Source organism: Oncorhynchus nerka, unplaced genomic scaffold (assembly GCF_034236695.1).
Source record: "Oncorhynchus nerka isolate Pitt River unplaced genomic scaffold, Oner_Uvic_2.0 unplaced_scaffold_974, whole genome shotgun sequence".
Lineage (NCBI taxonomy): Eukaryota > Metazoa > Chordata > Actinopteri > Salmoniformes > Salmonidae > Oncorhynchus > Oncorhynchus nerka.
The window spans coordinates 127,980-147,512 of NW_027040317.1; the positions used below are offsets into that span (position 1 = coordinate 127,980).

General features: G+C 45.7%; 1 protein-coding gene and 1 long non-coding RNA gene across 13 annotated transcripts in view; one reads left to right on the forward strand and one right to left on the reverse strand.

Moving 5' to 3' along the window:
* dnm2a (dynamin 2a) overlaps positions 1 to 19,172 on the forward strand; it is a 42,287-nt gene extending 23,115 nt beyond the window's left edge. For 2 of the 12 annotated variants that reach the window (XM_065016464.1, XM_065016463.1), the window contains 12 exons: positions 31 to 169; positions 3,130 to 3,216; positions 3,648 to 3,718; positions 5,144 to 5,195; positions 6,668 to 6,694; positions 9,648 to 9,758; positions 11,466 to 11,575; positions 11,778 to 11,892; positions 12,517 to 12,681; positions 12,940 to 13,163; positions 13,475 to 13,717; positions 14,900 to 17,701. In XM_065016464.1, coding sequence (XP_064872536.1) covers positions 31 to 169; positions 3,130 to 3,216; positions 3,648 to 3,718; positions 5,144 to 5,195; positions 6,668 to 6,694; positions 9,648 to 9,758; positions 11,466 to 11,575; positions 11,778 to 11,892; positions 12,517 to 12,681; positions 12,940 to 13,163; positions 13,475 to 13,717; positions 14,900 to 14,969 — 1,414 coding nt within the window. In that variant the 3' untranslated portion in view covers positions 14,970 to 17,701. Of the gene's footprint in view, positions 1 to 30; positions 170 to 1,141; positions 1,281 to 3,129; positions 3,217 to 3,647; positions 3,719 to 5,143; positions 5,196 to 6,442; positions 6,455 to 6,667; positions 6,695 to 9,647; positions 9,759 to 11,465; positions 11,576 to 11,777; positions 11,893 to 12,516; positions 12,682 to 12,939; positions 13,168 to 13,474; positions 13,718 to 14,899; positions 17,702 to 18,386 lie in introns of those variants that run through there. The other 10 variants (XM_065016473.1, XM_065016465.1, XM_065016467.1 and 7 more) reach the window with 10 other exon arrangements.
* Positions 8,244 to 10,847, reverse strand: LOC115104350 (uncharacterized). The gene is made up of 3 exons (XR_010463525.1): positions 10,552 to 10,847; positions 9,917 to 10,095; positions 8,244 to 9,739 (listed from the first exon to the last, which is right to left on the reverse strand). It is a non-coding gene; the product is annotated as an uncharacterized LOC115104350 (long non-coding RNA).
* Positions 19,173 to 19,533: the final 361 nt, after the last annotated feature.

Here is a 19,533-nt window from a genome sequence, read left to right on the forward strand (position 1 = left end):
CCCCCTGTCTGTGTCTTTGTGCGTCCTCAGAACGGGCCTGTTCACTCCCGACCTGGCGTTTGAGGCCATTGTGAAAAAGCAGATCATTAAGCTGAAAGAGCCCTGTATCAAATGTATCGACCTTGTCATTCAGGAGCTCATCAACACAGTCAGGCAGTGCACCAACAAGGTACTGCAGCCTGGTGTCCAGACTCCCGTCCTGTCACGACCCAGCCTGGCCACAAGGGGGCGACACTGGGGGGGGCACAACACTGACCCACTCTGCTCCAAAACAGCTGTCCATCCATGGCCTCTATGACCCTTTAGATAGCACAACTAGGGCCCAGAGATTTTCCTGTCAGGTCATGTAGTTAGTTAGTAAATAAAAACTCCTGGCCCTAATCAGAACGTCTACTGTGTAACCACCCGGGGGCTCCCGAGTGGCGCAGTGGTCTAAGGCACTGCATCTCAGTTCAAATCCAGGCTGTATCACAACCGGCTGTGATTGGGAGTCCCATAGGGCGGCGCACAATTGGCCCAGTGTCGTCTGGGTTTGGCTGGTGTAGGCCGTCATTGTAAATAAAAATGTGTTATTTAAGGTTAAATAAATAAAATAAAAACACGCTATACACACTTGTGGATGGGGCAGATATGGGGACAGTTTGACTCCCCCTCAGCCCCCACAGCTAGCCTGTGTGCCAGGTGCTCTGTCGTGTTTTGTGACGGTTGTGGTGTCGTCGTCGTGGAGACGGGATGGTTGGGGATGGCCATTCCCCGAGCATCACTGGTCTCACATGGACAAGCTGCAGGTCTCATCTGTCTAAGAATGATACACACTTAGGACTGACATAGCTAGGGTGTTAGTTATGTGGGTACTGTGAGTTGAATATGTGCCCACATATCTATATTATATACCTAGTTGGAGAAGAACTGCCCTGTCAAGAGAAGAGGATGTGAAAGCCTGCGGCTTGTCCTTATCTTCTTGCTTCACTTGTTTTTCTAGAGATGAGATTTCTAGTTTGACATAACTAACTAAACTAAGAATCTTCTTGTTTTTCTTTCTTTCCTGTATTTCTCTCTCTCTCGCCTCTTGTTATTTCTGTCTATCCCTCTCTCTATGCTGCCCCCCTACACTACGCCCCCAACCCCCGTACCCCCTCAGAACGGGGTTGTTCACCCCTGACCTGGCCTTCGAGGCCATAGTCAAAAAGCAGATCCTCAAACTGAAAGAGCCCAGCCTGAAATGTGTGGATCTGGTGGTGTCTGAGCTGACCGCGCTCGTCATGAAGTGTTCCGTCAAGGTAACCAAGAGCAGCCTCGCCCCTCACAGGAAAGAGGGGGGGAGAGAAGGAAGAGAGAGAGAGTGTTCTGGAGCGTATCCTCTCATCTGTGATTGAATGCACGTCCCTGTTCCCCTCGCACCTCTCTTCCACCGCGCTCCAATCAGCAACCTATCCTAATCATCCCCCACGCCATCGCTCCTCAGTGCCTGGATTGTGTGTATCCCTCCCTCGCCACACACATCCTCTCCTTTTGTCCAAGCCACACATGTCCAATCAAGCATTGACTTGCAAATCACGTCTGAATTTTAAGCAGCGCGTCTTAACTTCCTTTCATCAGCCCCTCACCCGTGTCCTGTTTGATTTGAGCACATTAAGACTGATTCTCCATCTGCCTCCTCCATCCCCATCTCCCCTCCTCCTCAAGACCCAGACCTCTGTCTACCAGAACATCAGAGCCCATTAGAGGGGGTGTTGCCATAGCAACAGTGCTGCTCAACAACCATGCCATCTTGTGGATGGAGGGGGAATTGCATTTCAAAGACCCACCACAGTCCATCCCTTTCACTGTCACTCTACCTCTGGTATTAGTTCAGCTGAAGAAAGGATTTGCCCTTCACTCTGTCCTTCACCCTCTTCTTCTTCATTCTCCTGATCTGTTCTTCACTAACATGAAATAATATCAGCAATCACCGTCAGCTTGGAATGATTGTTTACTGTCACAGGAAAACAATAGTGTCAACTGTAAGTTAATGAACTTTTTATTGATTTTTTTTTAGGTTGAATGATCTAATTTCCTAAATGTTTCTATGTATTTTAGCCATTGATCCATTTAAAGGTTGACTCCAGTCAACTAGAGCTAATCATCATGACATCACTCCTCATGGTATCCATCATGGTCATTCCCAGCTGAGGCTGAAAGCGCTGCCCTTATGCCATAGATCACAGACATTCATCCTGTGTGCATGCCCATTAAGTGTGTGTGTGCTAGTTAATATGATTCCTATATTCACTGCTGAATGCCTATGTCCTTCCCCTATCCTGCACACTGAGTGTAAGAAACTTTAAGAACACCTTCCTAATATTGAGTTGCACCTCATTTTTCCCTCAGAACAGCCTGAATTTGTCGGGACATGGACTCTATAAGGTGTCGAAAGCTTTCCACAGGGATGCTGGCCCATTTGACTCCAATGCTTCCCACAGTTGTGTCAAGTTGGCTGGAAGTCCTTTGGGTGGTGGACATTCTTGATACACAAAGGAAACTGTTGAGTGTGAAAAACCAGCAGCGTTGCATTTCTTGACATACAAACCGGTGCGCCTGTGTGTTACCATACCCTCTTCATGTCCACTGTTGGACTGTCTGGATAGGGCACTTAAATAGTTTGTGTTTAATACACAATCTGTTGTATCATGTATCATCTCCTGTCTGTTGCTGGAAAAGGTCTGAACCTGGATAGTCCTCATCTACACTGATTGAAATGGATTTAACAGGTGACATCAATAAGGTTCATCTCCTGTCTGTTGTATATGTAAATGGAAGATAGGTCTGCCTGGATAGTCCTGTCCACTCAGTGTATGTGTTTCATCTCCTGTCTGTTGTATATGTAAATGGAAGGTAGGTCTGTCTGGATAGTCCTGCCAGAGTGTTAGTGTATGTGTTTCATCTCCTGTCTGTTGTATATGTAAATGGAAGGTAGGTCTGTCTGGATAGTCCTGCCAGAGTGTTAGTGTATGTGTTTCATCTCCTGTCTGTTGTATATGTAAATGGAAGATAGGTCTGCCTGGATAGTCCTGCCAGAGTGTTAGTGTATGCTAGTGATTCTCTTTGTCTATATGGTCAGTGTTGCAGTTGTTTTGTATAACCTTGCAGCTGGGTTCTTACCCCCGGCTGAGAGAGGAGACCGAGAGGATCGTCACCACCTACGTCAGAGAGAGAGAGGGCAAGACCAAGGACCAGGTCAGTGCATTTAGGGCCTGTTTTTACGAGGAGTCTCTGGGTAGGAGTGCTGATGTAGGATCAGTTCAGCCTTTTAGATCATAATGAATTAGATGATGCGGTCAGGGGGACCTGATCCTAGATCAGCACTCCTACTCTGAGATGCTTTTTTAATGCAGGACCTGACCACTGACAGAGAAACCCTCCCAGCAAGAGATTTTTAAGAAATATTATAAATATTATTTAAGAAATATATTTTTCCATTTGAAATCAATTGTTTGTAGTTGCCTTTCTTGCACTAGTCTTTTCTGTACTAGGACTGGCTTTGCTTGATTGTGATAAGTGGTTGTTGATGCGCGGATTGTAAATGACGTCTGTTCAACGACTAAATGAATGTAAATGTGATGTAAAATGAACTCTATTGTCATAGTGAAGCTCTGTCTTCATTCTAGGTCATGCTGCTGATTGACATTGAGTTGTCCTACATCAACACCAACCACGAGGACTTTATAGGCTTCGCCAAGTATGAACCCCCCACCACCCTAATACACCTCACCCTTTACCCAAGCACCCTTCCCCTCTCTCCCTAATGCTCGTGCCCCAGCTCCCAGCTGAAGGTGTGGTTGTGATGTAGTGCTGGGCACCAGACTAACTCACTACTGCCCAAAGCCAGATTTGTACTGTTTGCTGAACTGGGCATGGACTGAACTGAACTCTGCTGAACATGGATCGGGTAGAGTCCCATAAGCTTGTGTGCCTGACTGCCTGTGCTTGATAGTTATTCCTACAGTAAGTGCCATTCTCTATAGACTTGAAACAATCAATACCTCAATCGCTGTTTGGCCACTTTTATCACAACCCCCAAAGACACTCACAGAGACCACTGTCGCTACAAACCACAATTACAGCTTCTTTTGTCAGTATTACTGATCCTAACAAGGGGCTGTATCTGTGGATCCTTGATCTACATGCTATAAACCAGCTGTGACTCAGTCAGTCTGATTGATCCACCATGAAGGCAGATCAATGAACATGGTTAGAACACCGTAGAATACGCTCTAGGGGAGGGGAGGCTAGGGGTCAGACAAGGTGGTTGCTGCATGGTCCGTCTGCTAGGTTAGTTCTGCCTCTAATGAGCTGAATCAAGCATGCTAGGTGGTGCACCCTCCCTTTCTGACCCTGTCTCACTGGAGCTGGTTTTTAATTTTTCAAGGACCCTTATTTGTTGTGTGCTTAGGGATTGAACTGAGTGAGTTTGAGTGTAGTTTTTATCTGCTGACTGTGTTGGTTATTACTAATAACATGGTGTTTTGGAATACTGATTTCCTGCATCTTGCTGATAGGTCAGCCCTAGACACTCATACTGGATGTCCTGCCAGAGCTTGACATGCGTTGACCTCTGCACTGTCTCCAGTGTAGCAGTTACTATAGGATGCACAGCATGTAGCTAGCTGAGTTGAAAGTCTCTTCCATAGAAATATAATTCTGTTTCTATGGTCTCTTCCCTCTGCCTGAGGTATGCATCTGATTACGTAACATAGCATTGCCCCTTGTGGGTCTGAATGCCGTGCAGGTTCCTTTCAATGATCCGCATGGAGAATGGGTTGATGGATTGATGAGAAGTGTTGTCAGGTAGGTAGGGGTGGTAACTTGTCTCTCGTGGCGTCACTTTCAGTCTTGACTTCAGAAGGCACGATGATGGTAGCCCACCAGGGTACGGCAACAACAGGTGGGCTGTCACAAATCGGGTGTCCCTCTTCCTCTCCGCCCGTTCCCCCCGACCCCACTCCCACTGTTCCCATGACTATGTTTGATAACTTGAATTGTAGGACAGGTTTCATAGCTGTTAAACGATTTGATTGATCAATACACATTACCCAAACATTGTTGATGCTGATTGTGATTTTGAATGTGTTTTTTTCCATCTGAACCTGTCCTTTTCTAACAGTGCCCAGCAGAGAAATACACATCAGAACAAGAAGAGGGCCATTCCAAACCAGGTACACTTTGTCCCTCCTCCTCCCACCCTCTTACTTACCCAGCCCTCCCAATCTGATCAACCCCCAGATAAAGCTGCCCCAGACTGACACTTCCCCCTCTATCATATTTACATGGTGTAACATACCTGACCTCTGTAACCTAACCTAGCACTTATTTACTTAAGCATAAGTAGCTTCAAGATAACCCCTGCAAATCATGGCCAAATACCATCCTGTCTTTAAGTCAGGTGTTAATTTTCCTCCTTGGCCACTGTGTTATAAACCTGGCACCTCTCTTCCTGTGTTATAAACCTGGCACCTCTCTTCCTGTGGTATAAACCTGGCACCTCTCTTCCTGTGTTATAAACCTGGCACCTCTGTGTCATCCAAACAGTTCTAAACATGTTTTGAAGTCTCTACTTTATTGATGTGATCTCTAAATACCTGAAATGTGACTATGTTACGTCAGCTTCAATGTCATCAACACTTATGGAGTGCACTTCTCAGGTTCCTGGAAACCTAGTAAGGGTACATATTTTCTAGGATATACATTACATCCTATAGAAATACCTTTCTAACACTGTATTTCAGCGAGGGGAGAGTTGCCCTAGACTAGAGTCATTCAAGCCCTCCCTGCTTCCCTGCATAGGAAATTAACAGCTATATTTCTACTACAACTATCACTACTTTATCACTATTTGCACGGCACTACAACACAACCAAGGCCTGATACCCAACAGCAAAGCAACAATCATAGAATTGTTTTATGTTTTTCAACTAACCCAAGCACTTTTTGTATTGTAATTCAGAATGTGCATGGGACCCAGCTTCGCTCAATGAAGCAAACAATATCAATTAACCGATGTGTGGTACTTGAAGGAAATCTAATCGCATGTAACTCTTGTTCTCTTGCTCCCTCCCTCTATCTCTCGCTGTCTCCATCTTTTCTCTCCTTCCATCTTTCGTTCTTTCTATCCCTCAACCTCTCTCTCCATCTTTCGTTCTTTCTATCCCTCAACCTCTCTCTCCATCTTTCGTTCTTTCTATCCCTCAACCTCTCTCTCCATCTTTCTGGTTGTCTCATGGATTCCTCCATTTCTGTCTCTCATCTTCAAACTTTTCATTCTACCATTTCAAACGTTTCCTGACCCACTCTCCCATCTCCCTCCCTCCCTGGCTTGCTTGCTTCCCCTTTTTTCCCTGGTCTATGATTTATCCTGCCATCTTTTGCCCTAACCACTCCCCAACCCCCCCTCCCATCCCTGCAGGGTGAGATTCTGGTAAGTACCCCACAGATCCAAGCCACACCCTGTTAGGAGTCAGCAGGGGTCACCAGAGCAGGAGAACTGAGGCCAGACATCTGACACTTAGGAAAGAATGGGAGGTTTTGGGAATTGGTGTTATGACATCTTCTTCCAGGTTACTCCTGTGTACAGAACTCCTCTTCAAAATGATGAGCTGTTTTTTCTCGTCATATCTTCCCTACTCCACAGGGACTGAGAGAGGGCGAGCAGGAGAAGGTAGTAGAGTCTCAAAGTCTCATTTATGGCAAACCAGAGATCAATTAGAGTCGTATCGTAGAGATGTATTCTCGTCGGCTTTACCCCTTACCCGTAATCGGTAACGGCTTTCTCAATAACATCCGGGTTATGCTCAATAATTATTGGTTTCACTTAACAAGACAGCAATTGTCTTTAATTGGACAAGTAGATAGAATATTACTAACATTTACTCTTTCCTCTCAAACCTGTTGAAACCAGTTCTGTCCAAGCACAGGCAGAATTGTTTTGTTTTTTTGTCACGTTCTTGAACCACACTGAAGTGTAATGTTATGATTCCCTGTGAAAGACTATGGAAGAGTTGGGAGGATGTGAGAGTGGCTGGTGTCAGTTCTCCTGCTTTTGGTCCTTACCCATGCTGCCCTGTCCAGGGGTTTAAGTAGTGACCGCCTCAGTTTGCCTTGCTGTTGAAGGGTCCTGAACATTCCAGGAATGGGGGGAGGAGACATGAATCACCAACAATCATACACTAGAGGTTCACATTTTCATCCTTTTGGTGTCATTGAAATCTCCTCTTGATGTTTTCTCTCTTTATAACTTATCGTGGCATGTCAACTTTCCACAACTCAATATTCCAATCATCACTATAACAATATGTTAGTAGCACACCTCACAACTGTCCACAAACCATTCTGTGGGAGACTGTGACTGTCATTCCAATCAGGAACCAGAGGGTGGCAGTAGAAGGTAGAAGGGCATGGGGGGCGTCATGATTCAATCAATGATTATAATTTACATAAAATAACTGATCAAATCTGATTTTGAAGTCATATAAATTGGGTTTAATAATGATTTGGAATGTGTTTATATCCATACATCTAATGTATCAATGTTTGATTTACCAGCTGGTAGAAGACCTAAAATAATGTGTTTACTTTTGACAGGAATTGAGGCAATGATGCCATCAAGTGGCCTAACTTTTCTCGAGTGATAATAACCTGAACATGAGATGTAGCTGAAGATGGAACAGGCTAAATGTCTGTCTTTTGTCATCACTGACCTATCCTGCATGTCAGGGCTTCTGTTTAGACAGTGAGGAAAGAAGTGTCATGGCATTAAAAGCATCTCACTATCCCTATTCTGTCACCTCACACTCCTCTTGTCTGTCTCTCACCTTCAACACTGACTGCCAGCCAGGTTTAAAAATAAATAAATACAAGTTCTCATTACAGAGGGGTGTAAGGCAATTCTTCGCCAAGGCAAACTGAGAATTTAGCTAACTCCTATGTTACAGCCTCTTCCTCTCATTTCTTTTGCTACTTTCCTACTAATTACCCCCGTCATAAACCCCAATCAGTCTTTAAGACACAGGAGAGGGAGAGAGAGGTTGATGTTCTGTCTTATCGGCATAACTTGACAGCATCCTTGTCCAAGCTTGAGATCTGCCTCACCTGATGGTTCTTTGAAATGGCAGTAACAATGAGAGCATTACTCTAATACAGGGGTACTACAACCAGGGGTCAGCAGCCCCCTAGATATCTGACGAGGTACTGCAGGGGGTCCCAAACAAATTTAAAGGTTTTTATGAATATCACTAGCAACAGAATAAGCAAATGTTGAATTACATGCAGTAGAAAATAAGAGTATATTTCTGATGTCAACTTTATTTTTTTAACTCCTAATATTGAACAGATTACACTAATTAAAGATAATTACACTCACTGGTGTATCTGACATAGGCTTTGAAACAGCACCTGTGAATAGACTACCACTGTGGCAAGTACTGCTGCAAAGCTTTGTTGACTTGGACATACATTTTTGGCCAGACATGGCTAACCTTTGTTTAACCAGCGCTAAACAGTTGTTCTTAGCGAAAATGTGTTTGGAGTTACCTTTTCTAGCAAATAGGCTGTTAGTTTACACTTCCTCTTCCAGTTATATGTGGGGAGGTCAAAATAATGAAAAACTATTTACCAAATCTATTCATTTTCAAATGTTATTACTTCTGCTTGACATTATCATTCATCTGATAAGACAAGTCGTGAAAACAATGTTTGCTAACTTAGGATGGGGTTCCCTGGGTTGTCGGTTTGCCTGCGAGGGCGTCCCTGGGCATAAAAAGGTTGAGGACCCCTGCTCTAATACAACTCGTCTACAGAAAGAACCTCTCAACCCTGTCTCATCTCTCTTTCCTCTCTCCCTTCCTTAAATCCTCTTATTTATTTTTCATCCCTCTCTCTCCCGTCCGTCCGTGAGCTGTGGCTCAGTCTACCCGTCTCCATTGTCTCTGCATATCGCTGTACTGTATTCCTCATATCGCTGTACAGTCTGGCCCTCCTCCTCTTGCCTCTCCATCTCCCATCTCCTGTTAGGTGTTTAGCCTCCTACAGTGTCCTACACTGGAGTGTATGTCTGACGACCCTGCCCAGTTAACCCACTAACCCTAGTCTGTTTTGGCTAACCGTGTATAGGCTAGCTTTTACTGACCCGCTCACTCTAACATACCACCGCCGACCCTTGATCCCTGAACCTGTGTGGGTCCCATTTGGTCTGGATGCCCCATATTAGTTAGTTTTGAGGTTATTAAGGTTTGTTTGAGGTTTCCTGTTTAAATCTCCACCCTTTCAGTTAGTCATCCTTTCTGAATGATACTTTTGTATGCTTACTATATACATCAGGGATCATGTTCAGAAACGTTGTTGGAATTGTAAATCTTTATACTCAGAATAGAAGAGTTAATTTAGAGTATGTAGAACATCTTAGTGCTTATATTGGTAAGACAGGATCAACCAAACTCACACTGAGTACCCAGGTAAGCTTTTTATTGGTCAGTTAACTTAGTCATATCACAAGATCTCCAGGAGGTAAATCATGAGTACTTTAATGACTTGTTTTCCCTCCATCCTCCTGGTATACCTTGTCCCCCACCACCCCTCGCTCCCCTGTTCCACCACTCCTATCTCTCCCATAACAGGTCATCCGCAAAGGCTGGCTCACCATCAACATCAGCATCATGAAGGGAGGCTCCAAGGAGTACTGGTTCATCCTGACCGCAGAGTCACTATCCTGGTACAAGGATGAGGAGGTCAGTGTCTAATGCTGGGATAAGTACAACACAAAATAGTAGAATACAAACTGTCAGAAAGATTCTGCTACTACTCCATGGGCTGATATATGATCTGCATGCTCCCTCCCCCCTCTCATTGTCATGGTGGAGAATCAGATCCGGCCAGAGCCTCTCACCAGAGCCCCTGCTGGCTGGTTGTAAGATGTGTCCTGTGTGTGTGTCCCAGCCCAGCCTAACCAATGTGCAGACTACTGTTCAGCTTCAGCCTGATGAACAGGTAGTCTGAACACTGGGCAGGCGGGGGGGTGAGGAGGGGGGAAGGCCCGCGGGGTCGCTCCGGCTGCAGGTCACTGCCCTAGAGACAGGACAGAGGGGGGAAGAGTAAACATTCCTTTGATAAAGAAAGCAACCAAACAGACTGAGGTCCAAATATATAACTGTATTGACTAATTTAGTATGTTGATGTAATGGAGAGATGTTGAGCTTACAACTTTTTTTTTTGATCGTCTTAAAGTTCCAACAGACATTACTGTATTTACTTTGTGCACATGAACAAAACGGCAAGGTGTTTTCCCACTCTGTGACCACACACTACTCTCTACAGTCAGATTTCAAATCCTCTGTAGGCCATTTCAAAGGCTGTAAAATACATGGAAAAGGCATGTCGATGATACATATTGTATGCTGTTTTACTGGAACAAAGTGTAAATAATATTAAAGAAATAAACCAAAAGCACTAGGGATCATCCTTGGAAAGTTAAACATTTACAGACGGATGCATTGGGAAATCTAGTCTGACTGTTAAACTTACCATTAGTTCGGTCAGAGCAGCCCAGGCCTTGGCGAAGATATCCCCTCTCTCAGCGAAACAAAAAGAGCTTCAAAAGATACCGCTGACCAGAGCTGAAGACAAACCTTTAACCTGTCACTCTGACTACGCCTCAAAACAACTGGTACCGTTCAGTCTTGACCAGTCCTCTGTGGCGGAAAGAGCGAGAGAAGGAGACTGAGCACAAGAGGAGAAGGAGCGAGGGAGGAGAAGGAGCGAGGGAGGATGGTGGAAGCAAACTGACGTGGCAGGCGGGTTGAAATGTTCCAGCAGGGATCTGCCTTTGGAATTTGCAGGAAATCGTACTGGGTTACTGGGGGCGGGTTGGGGGGGTGGGAGGTGTGTGGGGTGGGGGTGTATGTTTGTCTTGGTTTGTGGTTGTTTGCCACTTTCATGCGTCTATGTGTTTACGTGTTTGCATTTGCACAAGCATATGGGTGTTTGTATGTTTTCATGTGTGTGGTTATATATTTGTGTGTGTGTGTGTGTGTGAGAGACTTGGACATTGGCTTAGAGTGATGTAACTGTTGGGACTGAGCGCTCTCTGTGTTAGTGCAGACAAATGCTTCCAGATGCTTCTCCTCAACAGTGCAAAGCTGGCATCCCTCCCCCCATCTCTCTCTCCCCTCATGCTCCTCCTCTCTCCCTCTTCTCACCAGCCTGGTGGTCTGGGTCTTATACAGAGGAAATGCATTCCACTCTCTCTGCTCATTGGTGGAGAAGCCTAGTGTTCTATTCCACTGTTTTTCAAAGTTACCCATGAAGCAGTTTCTTCATGGCTTCTTCATGGCTTCCTCTTATTTGTGTACTTTAGTGTTTTTAATGGCTTCAAGGATTTGTTACTCAAAATGTTTTTGCTATGAGTTCAGATCCCCCATCCCCCCTCTGTGTTTTAGGAGAAAGAGAAGAAGTACATGCTTCCCCTAGATAACCTCAAGCTGAGGGATGTGGAGAAAGGCTTCATGTCCACCAAACACGTATTTGGCGTCTTCAACACTGAATCCAGGTCAGGGAAATGGATGTGTGTGTTGTGTATCCTGTTCCACACAAGTCTGTCATTTCAATTCAGTGAATCAGGAAAACTGACATTTTAAATGTTACAAAATTCTCATCGAGAAGCATGGAGGGAAATTTACTTAGTGAATTGACTGAAATGTAATAGAATTTCCACCCACCCTGATTGTGTTTGTGTTTTGCCATCCATCAAGCAGGAATGTGTATAAGGACCTGCGTCAGATTGAGCTGGCCTGTGACACCCAGGAGGACGTGGACAGTTGGAAAGCCTCCTTCCTGAGGGCTGGGGTCTACCCTGAGAAGGACCAGGTACTGAACCCAAACTCACTCAAATAGTCTTTGGGTCGCTTTCCCGGACATAGATGAAGACTAGTCCTGGACGGACTTAAGGACACGCTCAGCGGACTTAAGGACACGCTCAGCGGACTTAAGGACACGCTCAGCGGACTTAAGGACACGCTCAGCGGACTTAAGGACACGCTCAGCAGAGATTCTCTCTTGAAAGGGTTTTGTCGTCCAGGACTAGGCTTCATCTGTGTCTGGTAAACTGACCCTTGAAGTTTGAATGTTAGCAGAAGTCAAACGAACGGATGCGTTGTGGTGACAGCCTTTGTCAGTATTTGATGAACACTAGGCATGCACCTATACTTCTTGATGACGTCACTGATGATTGTCCTGCTTGTTTCTTCTCATGCACGCCAATTCATGATTGAAGGGAGATTATGAGGTACTAATATCAGAGCGATTGGATGTATGATTCACAATGGCATACATCTACCGCAAAGGTATCCCAATGGCATGCAGTAGTATTAGCTATCGTGTATTGACCTCAAACACTCAGAGGACAGGTACGTGTGGCCTCAATTCAAAGGACCTGTTTGGACCTGTCACGTGTCCTCACTCAGTAGTAACGTCTCTCTCTGTGTTCCTCAGGTGGACACTGAGGATACGGCCCCATCAGAAACCTTCTCCATGGACCCCCAGCTGGAGAGGCAGGTGGAGACCATCCGTAACCTGGTGGACTCCTACATCGGCATCGTCAACAAGTCCATCAGGGACCTCATGCCCAAGACCATCATGCACCTCATGATCAACAGCGTGAGTGAAAAAAGCCTAGAGACAGTCTATACTGAGCAGGCTCTTATAGCAGGGGATTCCATCACATGGCTGTATGACAGCTTCATGTACCTTTGTGTTGTGTTTCCACAAGCGCCGGGGTGTTTGTGTTTTCTAGCATCACTGAAGATCGACTATTCAGTGACTCCATCTTTCCATGCAGACTAGTATGATGTGAATAGTGAAAGGAGTAGGACACCTCTGTTTCTCCGTAGTCCATGGTCTTCCTCTCATCACCAGGCTAAGGACTTCATCCACTCAGAGCTGCTGGCCTACCTGTACTCGTCAGGTGACCAAAACAGCCTGATGGAGGAGTCAGCTGACCAGGCGCAGCGCCGCGACGAGATGCTCCGCATGTACCACGCCCTCAAGGAGGCACTGCACATCATCGGTGACATCACCACCACCACCGTGACGGTCCCCGTGCCACCGCCCGTCAATGACAGCTGGATGCAGGAAGCCAGGTGAGAGGAGAGAGAGAGAGAGAGAGAGAGTGTGTGTGTGTACACATTCACACATACAAAAAGGATTTGTTGACTTTGACGTTAATGTGGATTGAGTGAATGTACCTTAAATTCTCTCATTCATTAAATGGAAGATGTTTTGCTTCCTCCATCGTCACATGTGGGAACTAAAGGGGGTCATGTGTAAGAGGCTGTACAGTCGACCAAAGCTTTTTGTCGTTGTGCAGTGTTTGTATAATGTATATTTCATTGTCTGTCTGTTCTTTTTCCATTCCCCACACCTCTTTCTCTCTGTTCTCGTCTCCTTCCAGTCCTACCCCCCAGCGCCGCCCCCCGGCCGCAGCAGCCCCTCCCCCAAGCCGTCCTCCTGCAGTGAGTGGCCCAAGGCCGGGACCACCCCTCAACCCCTCCCCAGCGTTTGGGGGGCCCCCCATCCCCTCTCGCCCGGGCCCGCTGCCCATTAACGCCTTTGGCAGCAACAACCATCAGGACCCTTTCAGTGCCCCCCCACTGATCCCCTCTCGGCCCGCTCGCATCCCCCCTGGCGTGCCCAGGTAAGACCACCTCTCAGGAGGGAGCAGTTCCTACCTACCTATAACCTCACACAGGAATAATGTCTCCTCATCGACACTATATTTACCTGTGTAACCCTCTGAATTCATTGTTGAATTGCCAGGTTCTCACTGTAACTGCAGCACCTGGCTCTGACTGACTGTTGACGTCAATAGATGGATTTAAGTTTCCTCCCAGTCCCACCTTTCACATTACTACTTGAACCTTTTCTTTACACACTTCCTTTCTCTTTCCTCTATCTTGGTTATCTTCTCGGTTTCATAAACCCCATCTCTTAACTTCTCTCTCTTTTGTGCTCAACTCTCTTTCTCTTGTTTCTTCTTCTGTTCTCCTTCTCTCTCAGTGGGAGTGTTTCTCTCTCTCATCTGTTCTCCTTCTCTCTCAGTGGGAGTGTTTCTCTCTCATCTGTTCTCCTTCTCTCTCAGTGGGAGTGTTTCTCTCTCATCTGTTCTCCTTCTCTCTCAGTGGGAGTGTTTCTCTCTCATCTGTTCTCCTTCTCTCTGTGGGAGTGTTTCTCTCTCATCTGTTCTCCTTCTCTCTGTGGGAGTGTTTCTCTCTCATCTGTTCTCCTTCTCTCTGTGGGAGTGTTTCTCTCTCATCTGTTCTCCTTCTCTCTCAGTGGGAGTGTTTCTCTCTCATCTGTTCTCCTTCTCTCTCAGTGGGAGTGTTTCTCTCTCATCTGTTCTCCTTCTCTCTGTGGGAGTGTTTCTCTCTCATCTGTTCTCCTTCTCTCTCAGTGGGAGTGTTTCTCTCTCTCTCATCTGTTCTCCTTCTCTCTCAGTGGGAGTGTTTCTCTCTCTCTCTCATCTGTTCTCCTTCTCTCTCAGTGGGAGTGTTTCTCTCTCTCTCATCTGTTCTCCTTCTCTCTCAGTGGGAGTGTTTCTCTCTCTCTCATCTGTTCTCCTTCTCTTTCAGTGGGAGTGTTTCTCTCTCTCTCATCTGTTCTCCTTCTCTTTCAGTGGGAGTGTTTCTCTCTCTCATCTGTTCTCCTTCTCTCTCTCATCTGTTCTCCTTCTCTCTGTGGGAGTGTTTCTCTCCATTCACGTCTCACAATCTCTCATCTGTTCTCCTTCTCTTTCAGTGGGAGTGTTTCTCTCTCTCATCTGTTCTCCTGCTCGCTCTGTCTGGGTTTGTTTCATTGCTCTCTCTCTCTCTCCCTGCAGCCGAAGACCCCCTGGCGCCCCTCACCGGCCCACCATAATCCGCCCTGCCGAGCCCTCCCTGCTAGACTAGACTACCCAGTAGAACCAGCCAGGCTCACCTGTGTGTGTGTGTGTGTGTGTGAGACTATGTGTGTACTGAGTCCAGAGGGGAGGGCTAGAGAGCAGGGGAGGAGGGGGCCCCTATACAGTATCTATGCACATTGATAAATGCTATTTCAACCAGACGTATCTAATGTAGTCGACTCAAACTGTTCTCTGATATAAGCTGCTAACCCTCCCTTAGTCTCCTACACATGTGGGCTCTCTGGTCTCCACATTCTAAAGAAGCAAAAGAACCATAACCACTTGAATCCTCAGAATCAGAAGAGATGTAATTACACTGTTTTGGATGTTGTACCATATGTATCAAAAGATTCATCAAGACTTAACCGCTCACCTTTGACCAGCAGGGTGCAGTCACGGCATCTGATGTGGATGGTTACATGGAAGTGACATGCCCCTAAGCGACCTATTTTCTGTGGTAACAGAATTGTTAATTTCCTCTCTGAAAATGTGGACGACAGCATAGTCCACAACCTTTCTAAACGTAAAAGGCTAGCTACCCTCCCTCCCTCCCTCCTTAGACGTGTCCTCACCTCGTGCTCTACTACACCCGACACCTCTGTGTAATATACACAGACATCCTGTTCATTTTGTTGTGCTTTTTCTAACTTGATTTCATACTGGAAAGTAGTTATTATTACGACTACGGTGGTGTTGATGAATACTTTGTTTTATTTGAGTGACTTGTCTGTTTTAATGCCCCTGTATGTAGCTTTAAAACTAGTCTCAAATCACAGCAAAAGGAGGCATAAAAAGACCATTTAGCAGTGCAGGGCTACACATGAGGCTGAGAGCAGCCTTCTAAAATGTGCCCGTTATTATTGGAATGTCCTGCCACCGCTGAGAGAATGTCATCTAGATTGACCACTTGAAGCACTTCTGTGTACATCCATACATCCAGTGGTAGTGTTGAGGTTGTCATTCATTTAAGACTATGCATAATAAACAGAGAGTTGTCAGCACTTTGAGATGATTTCTCCACACATCTTTAAGTATAGAGTTTTCCCAGCACCTTAAGTCCACCTCACTGACGCCTTAGCCAACCTTCATTCAAAGTCCCATTCAGGACAAGGACAGGTAAAGCGGAGAGTACAGTAGGTTCTCCTGGAGGAGGGTGAGAGGGTGGGGAGGCGGGAAAGGGAAGGGGGAGCTATGTGGTTAGCGCTGGAGAGACGGCGGTTTAGGACCGACACTTCTTCCTGTCACAATTCAATGGTCATTTGTCTTTGTGGACGAGAGATCCTCCCGGTGTCTTGGAAAACACCGTTGTACATAGCTGATGGACAGTCTCAGTACAGACACACAGAGATGGTGATGTCTCCAGTTTTAAAAAGAATGGATGGAGAATGTTGTTTAATGGTGTTCATTGAAAACCAAACATTTGAATGTGTAGTAATCGTTATACTAATCGAAGCACTAAACACACAGCCGTTATATTGACTTTGCTTGGGATGTAGGGAAACATGGAGATTTAATCTCCAGATCGCATTAATTCATTATTTATAACCCTGGGCATTTGTCATGTATGGTTTTGATAGAAATGATGTCAGCTGTATACTGCACCTTCAGCCTACTACTCCTCCTCTGGAAGGGAGACTGAACGTCTTTCTGGTAGTGACTTCCACTACAGGGTTCTAGTTGGAATAACTGTTGCCACTGGGAGGGTTTAAATAGGAGTGAAGAGTCTCTTCACAGATGGGATTTTCTACTGATGAATATCATTTGATTCCTCTGATGGTAATTTGATCATACTGGGTGAATTTTGGGGGTGGGATGGGGGCGGTTTGGGGGCGGTTTGGAGGGTGAGTGACAAATGGACTACGTTGATGTTTTGATTTGGTGATAAATATTGAGGGTGAGCAGGGGACGGGAGTTCAACTCTTGTTGCTTTTTCTGGTGTACATACACATCCTGCCTGGAGAACCTGTCCAAACTATATAGAGCTCAGTCCAATACCTTGTACCCCTTACAGATTGTGGTACAGGTAGAGGGTGAATTTGGTAGGAACTGTCTAAAACCATATTTTCTGGGCAGAATGTGCTTTTCTTCCCATACATTTCCCATCAGGTCTGTCTACAGTGACCGTGCTGCTAGTGGGTGTCTCACTCTGATCTCACTCTGATCTCAGCTAACCCCCCCCCCCCCCTTAAAAGATTTAGATGCACTACTGTTCCACTGGATGTCATAAGGTGAATGCACCAATTTGTAAGTCGCTCTGGATAAGAGCGTCTGCTACATGACTTAAATGTAATGTAATGTAACTCCAACTAAAGCCTCTGGGAAATGGAGTCTATCCATGCTCCAAAAGGTTTCAATCTCTTGACCAAGTATTGAACCCTACTCGGAAGAGATTTGGCCTTACATTTATGCTTTATGGAATCGAAAACCTCCCCTTCTTATGCAACGTGTCCCTGTCACCTGACGGTACCGGTCACTGTAGCCTGTCCCCCTACACCCCATCTCCTGATCTGTAAAGTGTAAGATGTTGGTGATGACCTTTTCTCCATAATGGATGCCCCCCCCACACTCTCCATGCTCTGTATCTTTCATCTTGTGGGTGGGGGGAACTGACCTGCATCAATCTTTCTTTAGTTTTTGCAAAGCCTTGTCAAGTGCCTCTAGTAATTTCCTGGATTTGAATAAACAAATGAACCCATTTAGAACATGAGCGCTAAATAAAGAGGTGTTGTGTACAATAAAGAGACTGGTGGTTGGTGTCTCCTTGTGTCTTGTGTGGTCCCCCCTCTCTCTCCTCTCTCATTGGTTGTCCTCATGGTTCTCTCTCCTGGTATGCCTTCCTCTCTTCTTCTCCCTCCTTCACTGTGGATGTTGCTATGGTGTTTCTGTGCCAACAGGCTGCTTGCCTTTTGACTTGAGTTAAAAGTGGAATGAAAGTTGTGAAGGACAAGAATTCCTGGAATAATAACTTATTCATTCTTCTTTTTTCTTCCTTCCTGATGTTTCTCTGATTACAAGGTGCACATACTCTACTATACAACTCAATACTCTGCTGTAGTGTTAGTAATACTAGTGGTGGTGGGTTGTAGAAGGTCTTTAGTGTACAAGTATACTGTTTTTCAATTAAATGTTCAAGTTTATGGTCTAATCAACTTGATGTGTCTCTTGCTGCACATAATAGATCACATTGCCTGTAGAAAACAGGCAGCTATGGGAATAGGAATCATCAGCTAAAGAAAGCAGGGAGATTTAAAAACAAATGTGATGGACACAAACACAATTTCAGGAAATAAATGTTCCTAAGTCTTCCCTTACAAAAAAGGTCTGTTAGACCCCTTACAATCACCAAACTGTATTACGCATCAGAAATACTTGAAAGGGAGAGAGTTATTAATGTTGGTCTGTCGTTATGATTGTCCCTGAACAGGCGGCCTGCTCCTGCTCGTCGTAACCAGTGGTGACCTTGCCCCAAAGCAGGATAGGATTGGAGATGCACTGTCCACAAACCAGCAAGAGAACCAGACCTGCGAAGAATCATAAACCTTGAACACCTTAACCTTAAATATTCTCCAAAGAATAGGTTTCGGAGCTGATTAAACTCTAAAAGCCATAACTTAGTTTATAACATTAAATACAAGAGTTTTTCCAATGGCAACTGTCAAATGTAGTCGTTTTACAATAACTGACGGCAATTCAGGGAAATACGCCTCCTTTAAAAAAAAAAAATCCTAAAGTGAAATGAGATCTCATTGCATAAGCTGTAACAAAATACAGAGAGAACTGTCACGTGGTAAAGAAGACAACTTTACTCTCACTCACCATCTCATTAAAACTGTTAAAGGCCCAGTGCAGTCAGAAGTGTGATATTTATATGCTTTATATATTGTTCCACACTATGAAGTTGAAATAATACTGTGACAATTATAATAATGCACTTTTAAGTGTAAGGGCGGTTTGAAAAAACACCTGAAATATCGGCCTGTTTTGGTGTGATGGAGTTTTATCCTGCCTGTTGTCATCAACAGGCTGTATATTAGTTCATCCACCAGTAAGAAAGAGACTTCCAAACCTTTCTGCCAATAACAGCTAGTTATCATTTTCCCCTCCCCGCTCAGACCACTCCCAGTTTCCCCCTCCCCGCTCAGACCACTCCCAGTTTCCCCCTCCCGCTCAGACCACTCCCAGTTTCCCCCTACCCGCTCAGACCACTCCCAGTTTCCCTCCCCGCTCAGACCACTCCCAGTTTCCTCCCCGCTCAGACCAACCACTCCCAGTTTCCCGCTCAGACCACTCCCAGTTTCCCGCTCAGACCACTCCCAATTTCCCCTCCCTGCTCAGACCACTCCCAGTTTCCCCCTCCCTGCTCAGACCACTCCCAGTTTCCCCTCCCCGCTCAGACCACTCCCAGTTTCCCCCTCCCGCTCAGACCACTCCCAGTTTCCCCTCGCCGCCTCAGACCACTCCCAGTTTCCCCCCCCCGCTCAGACCACTCCCAGTTTCCCCCTCCCCGCTCAGACCACTCCCAGTTTCCCCTCCCGCTCAGACCACTCCCAGTTTCCCGCTCAGACCACTCC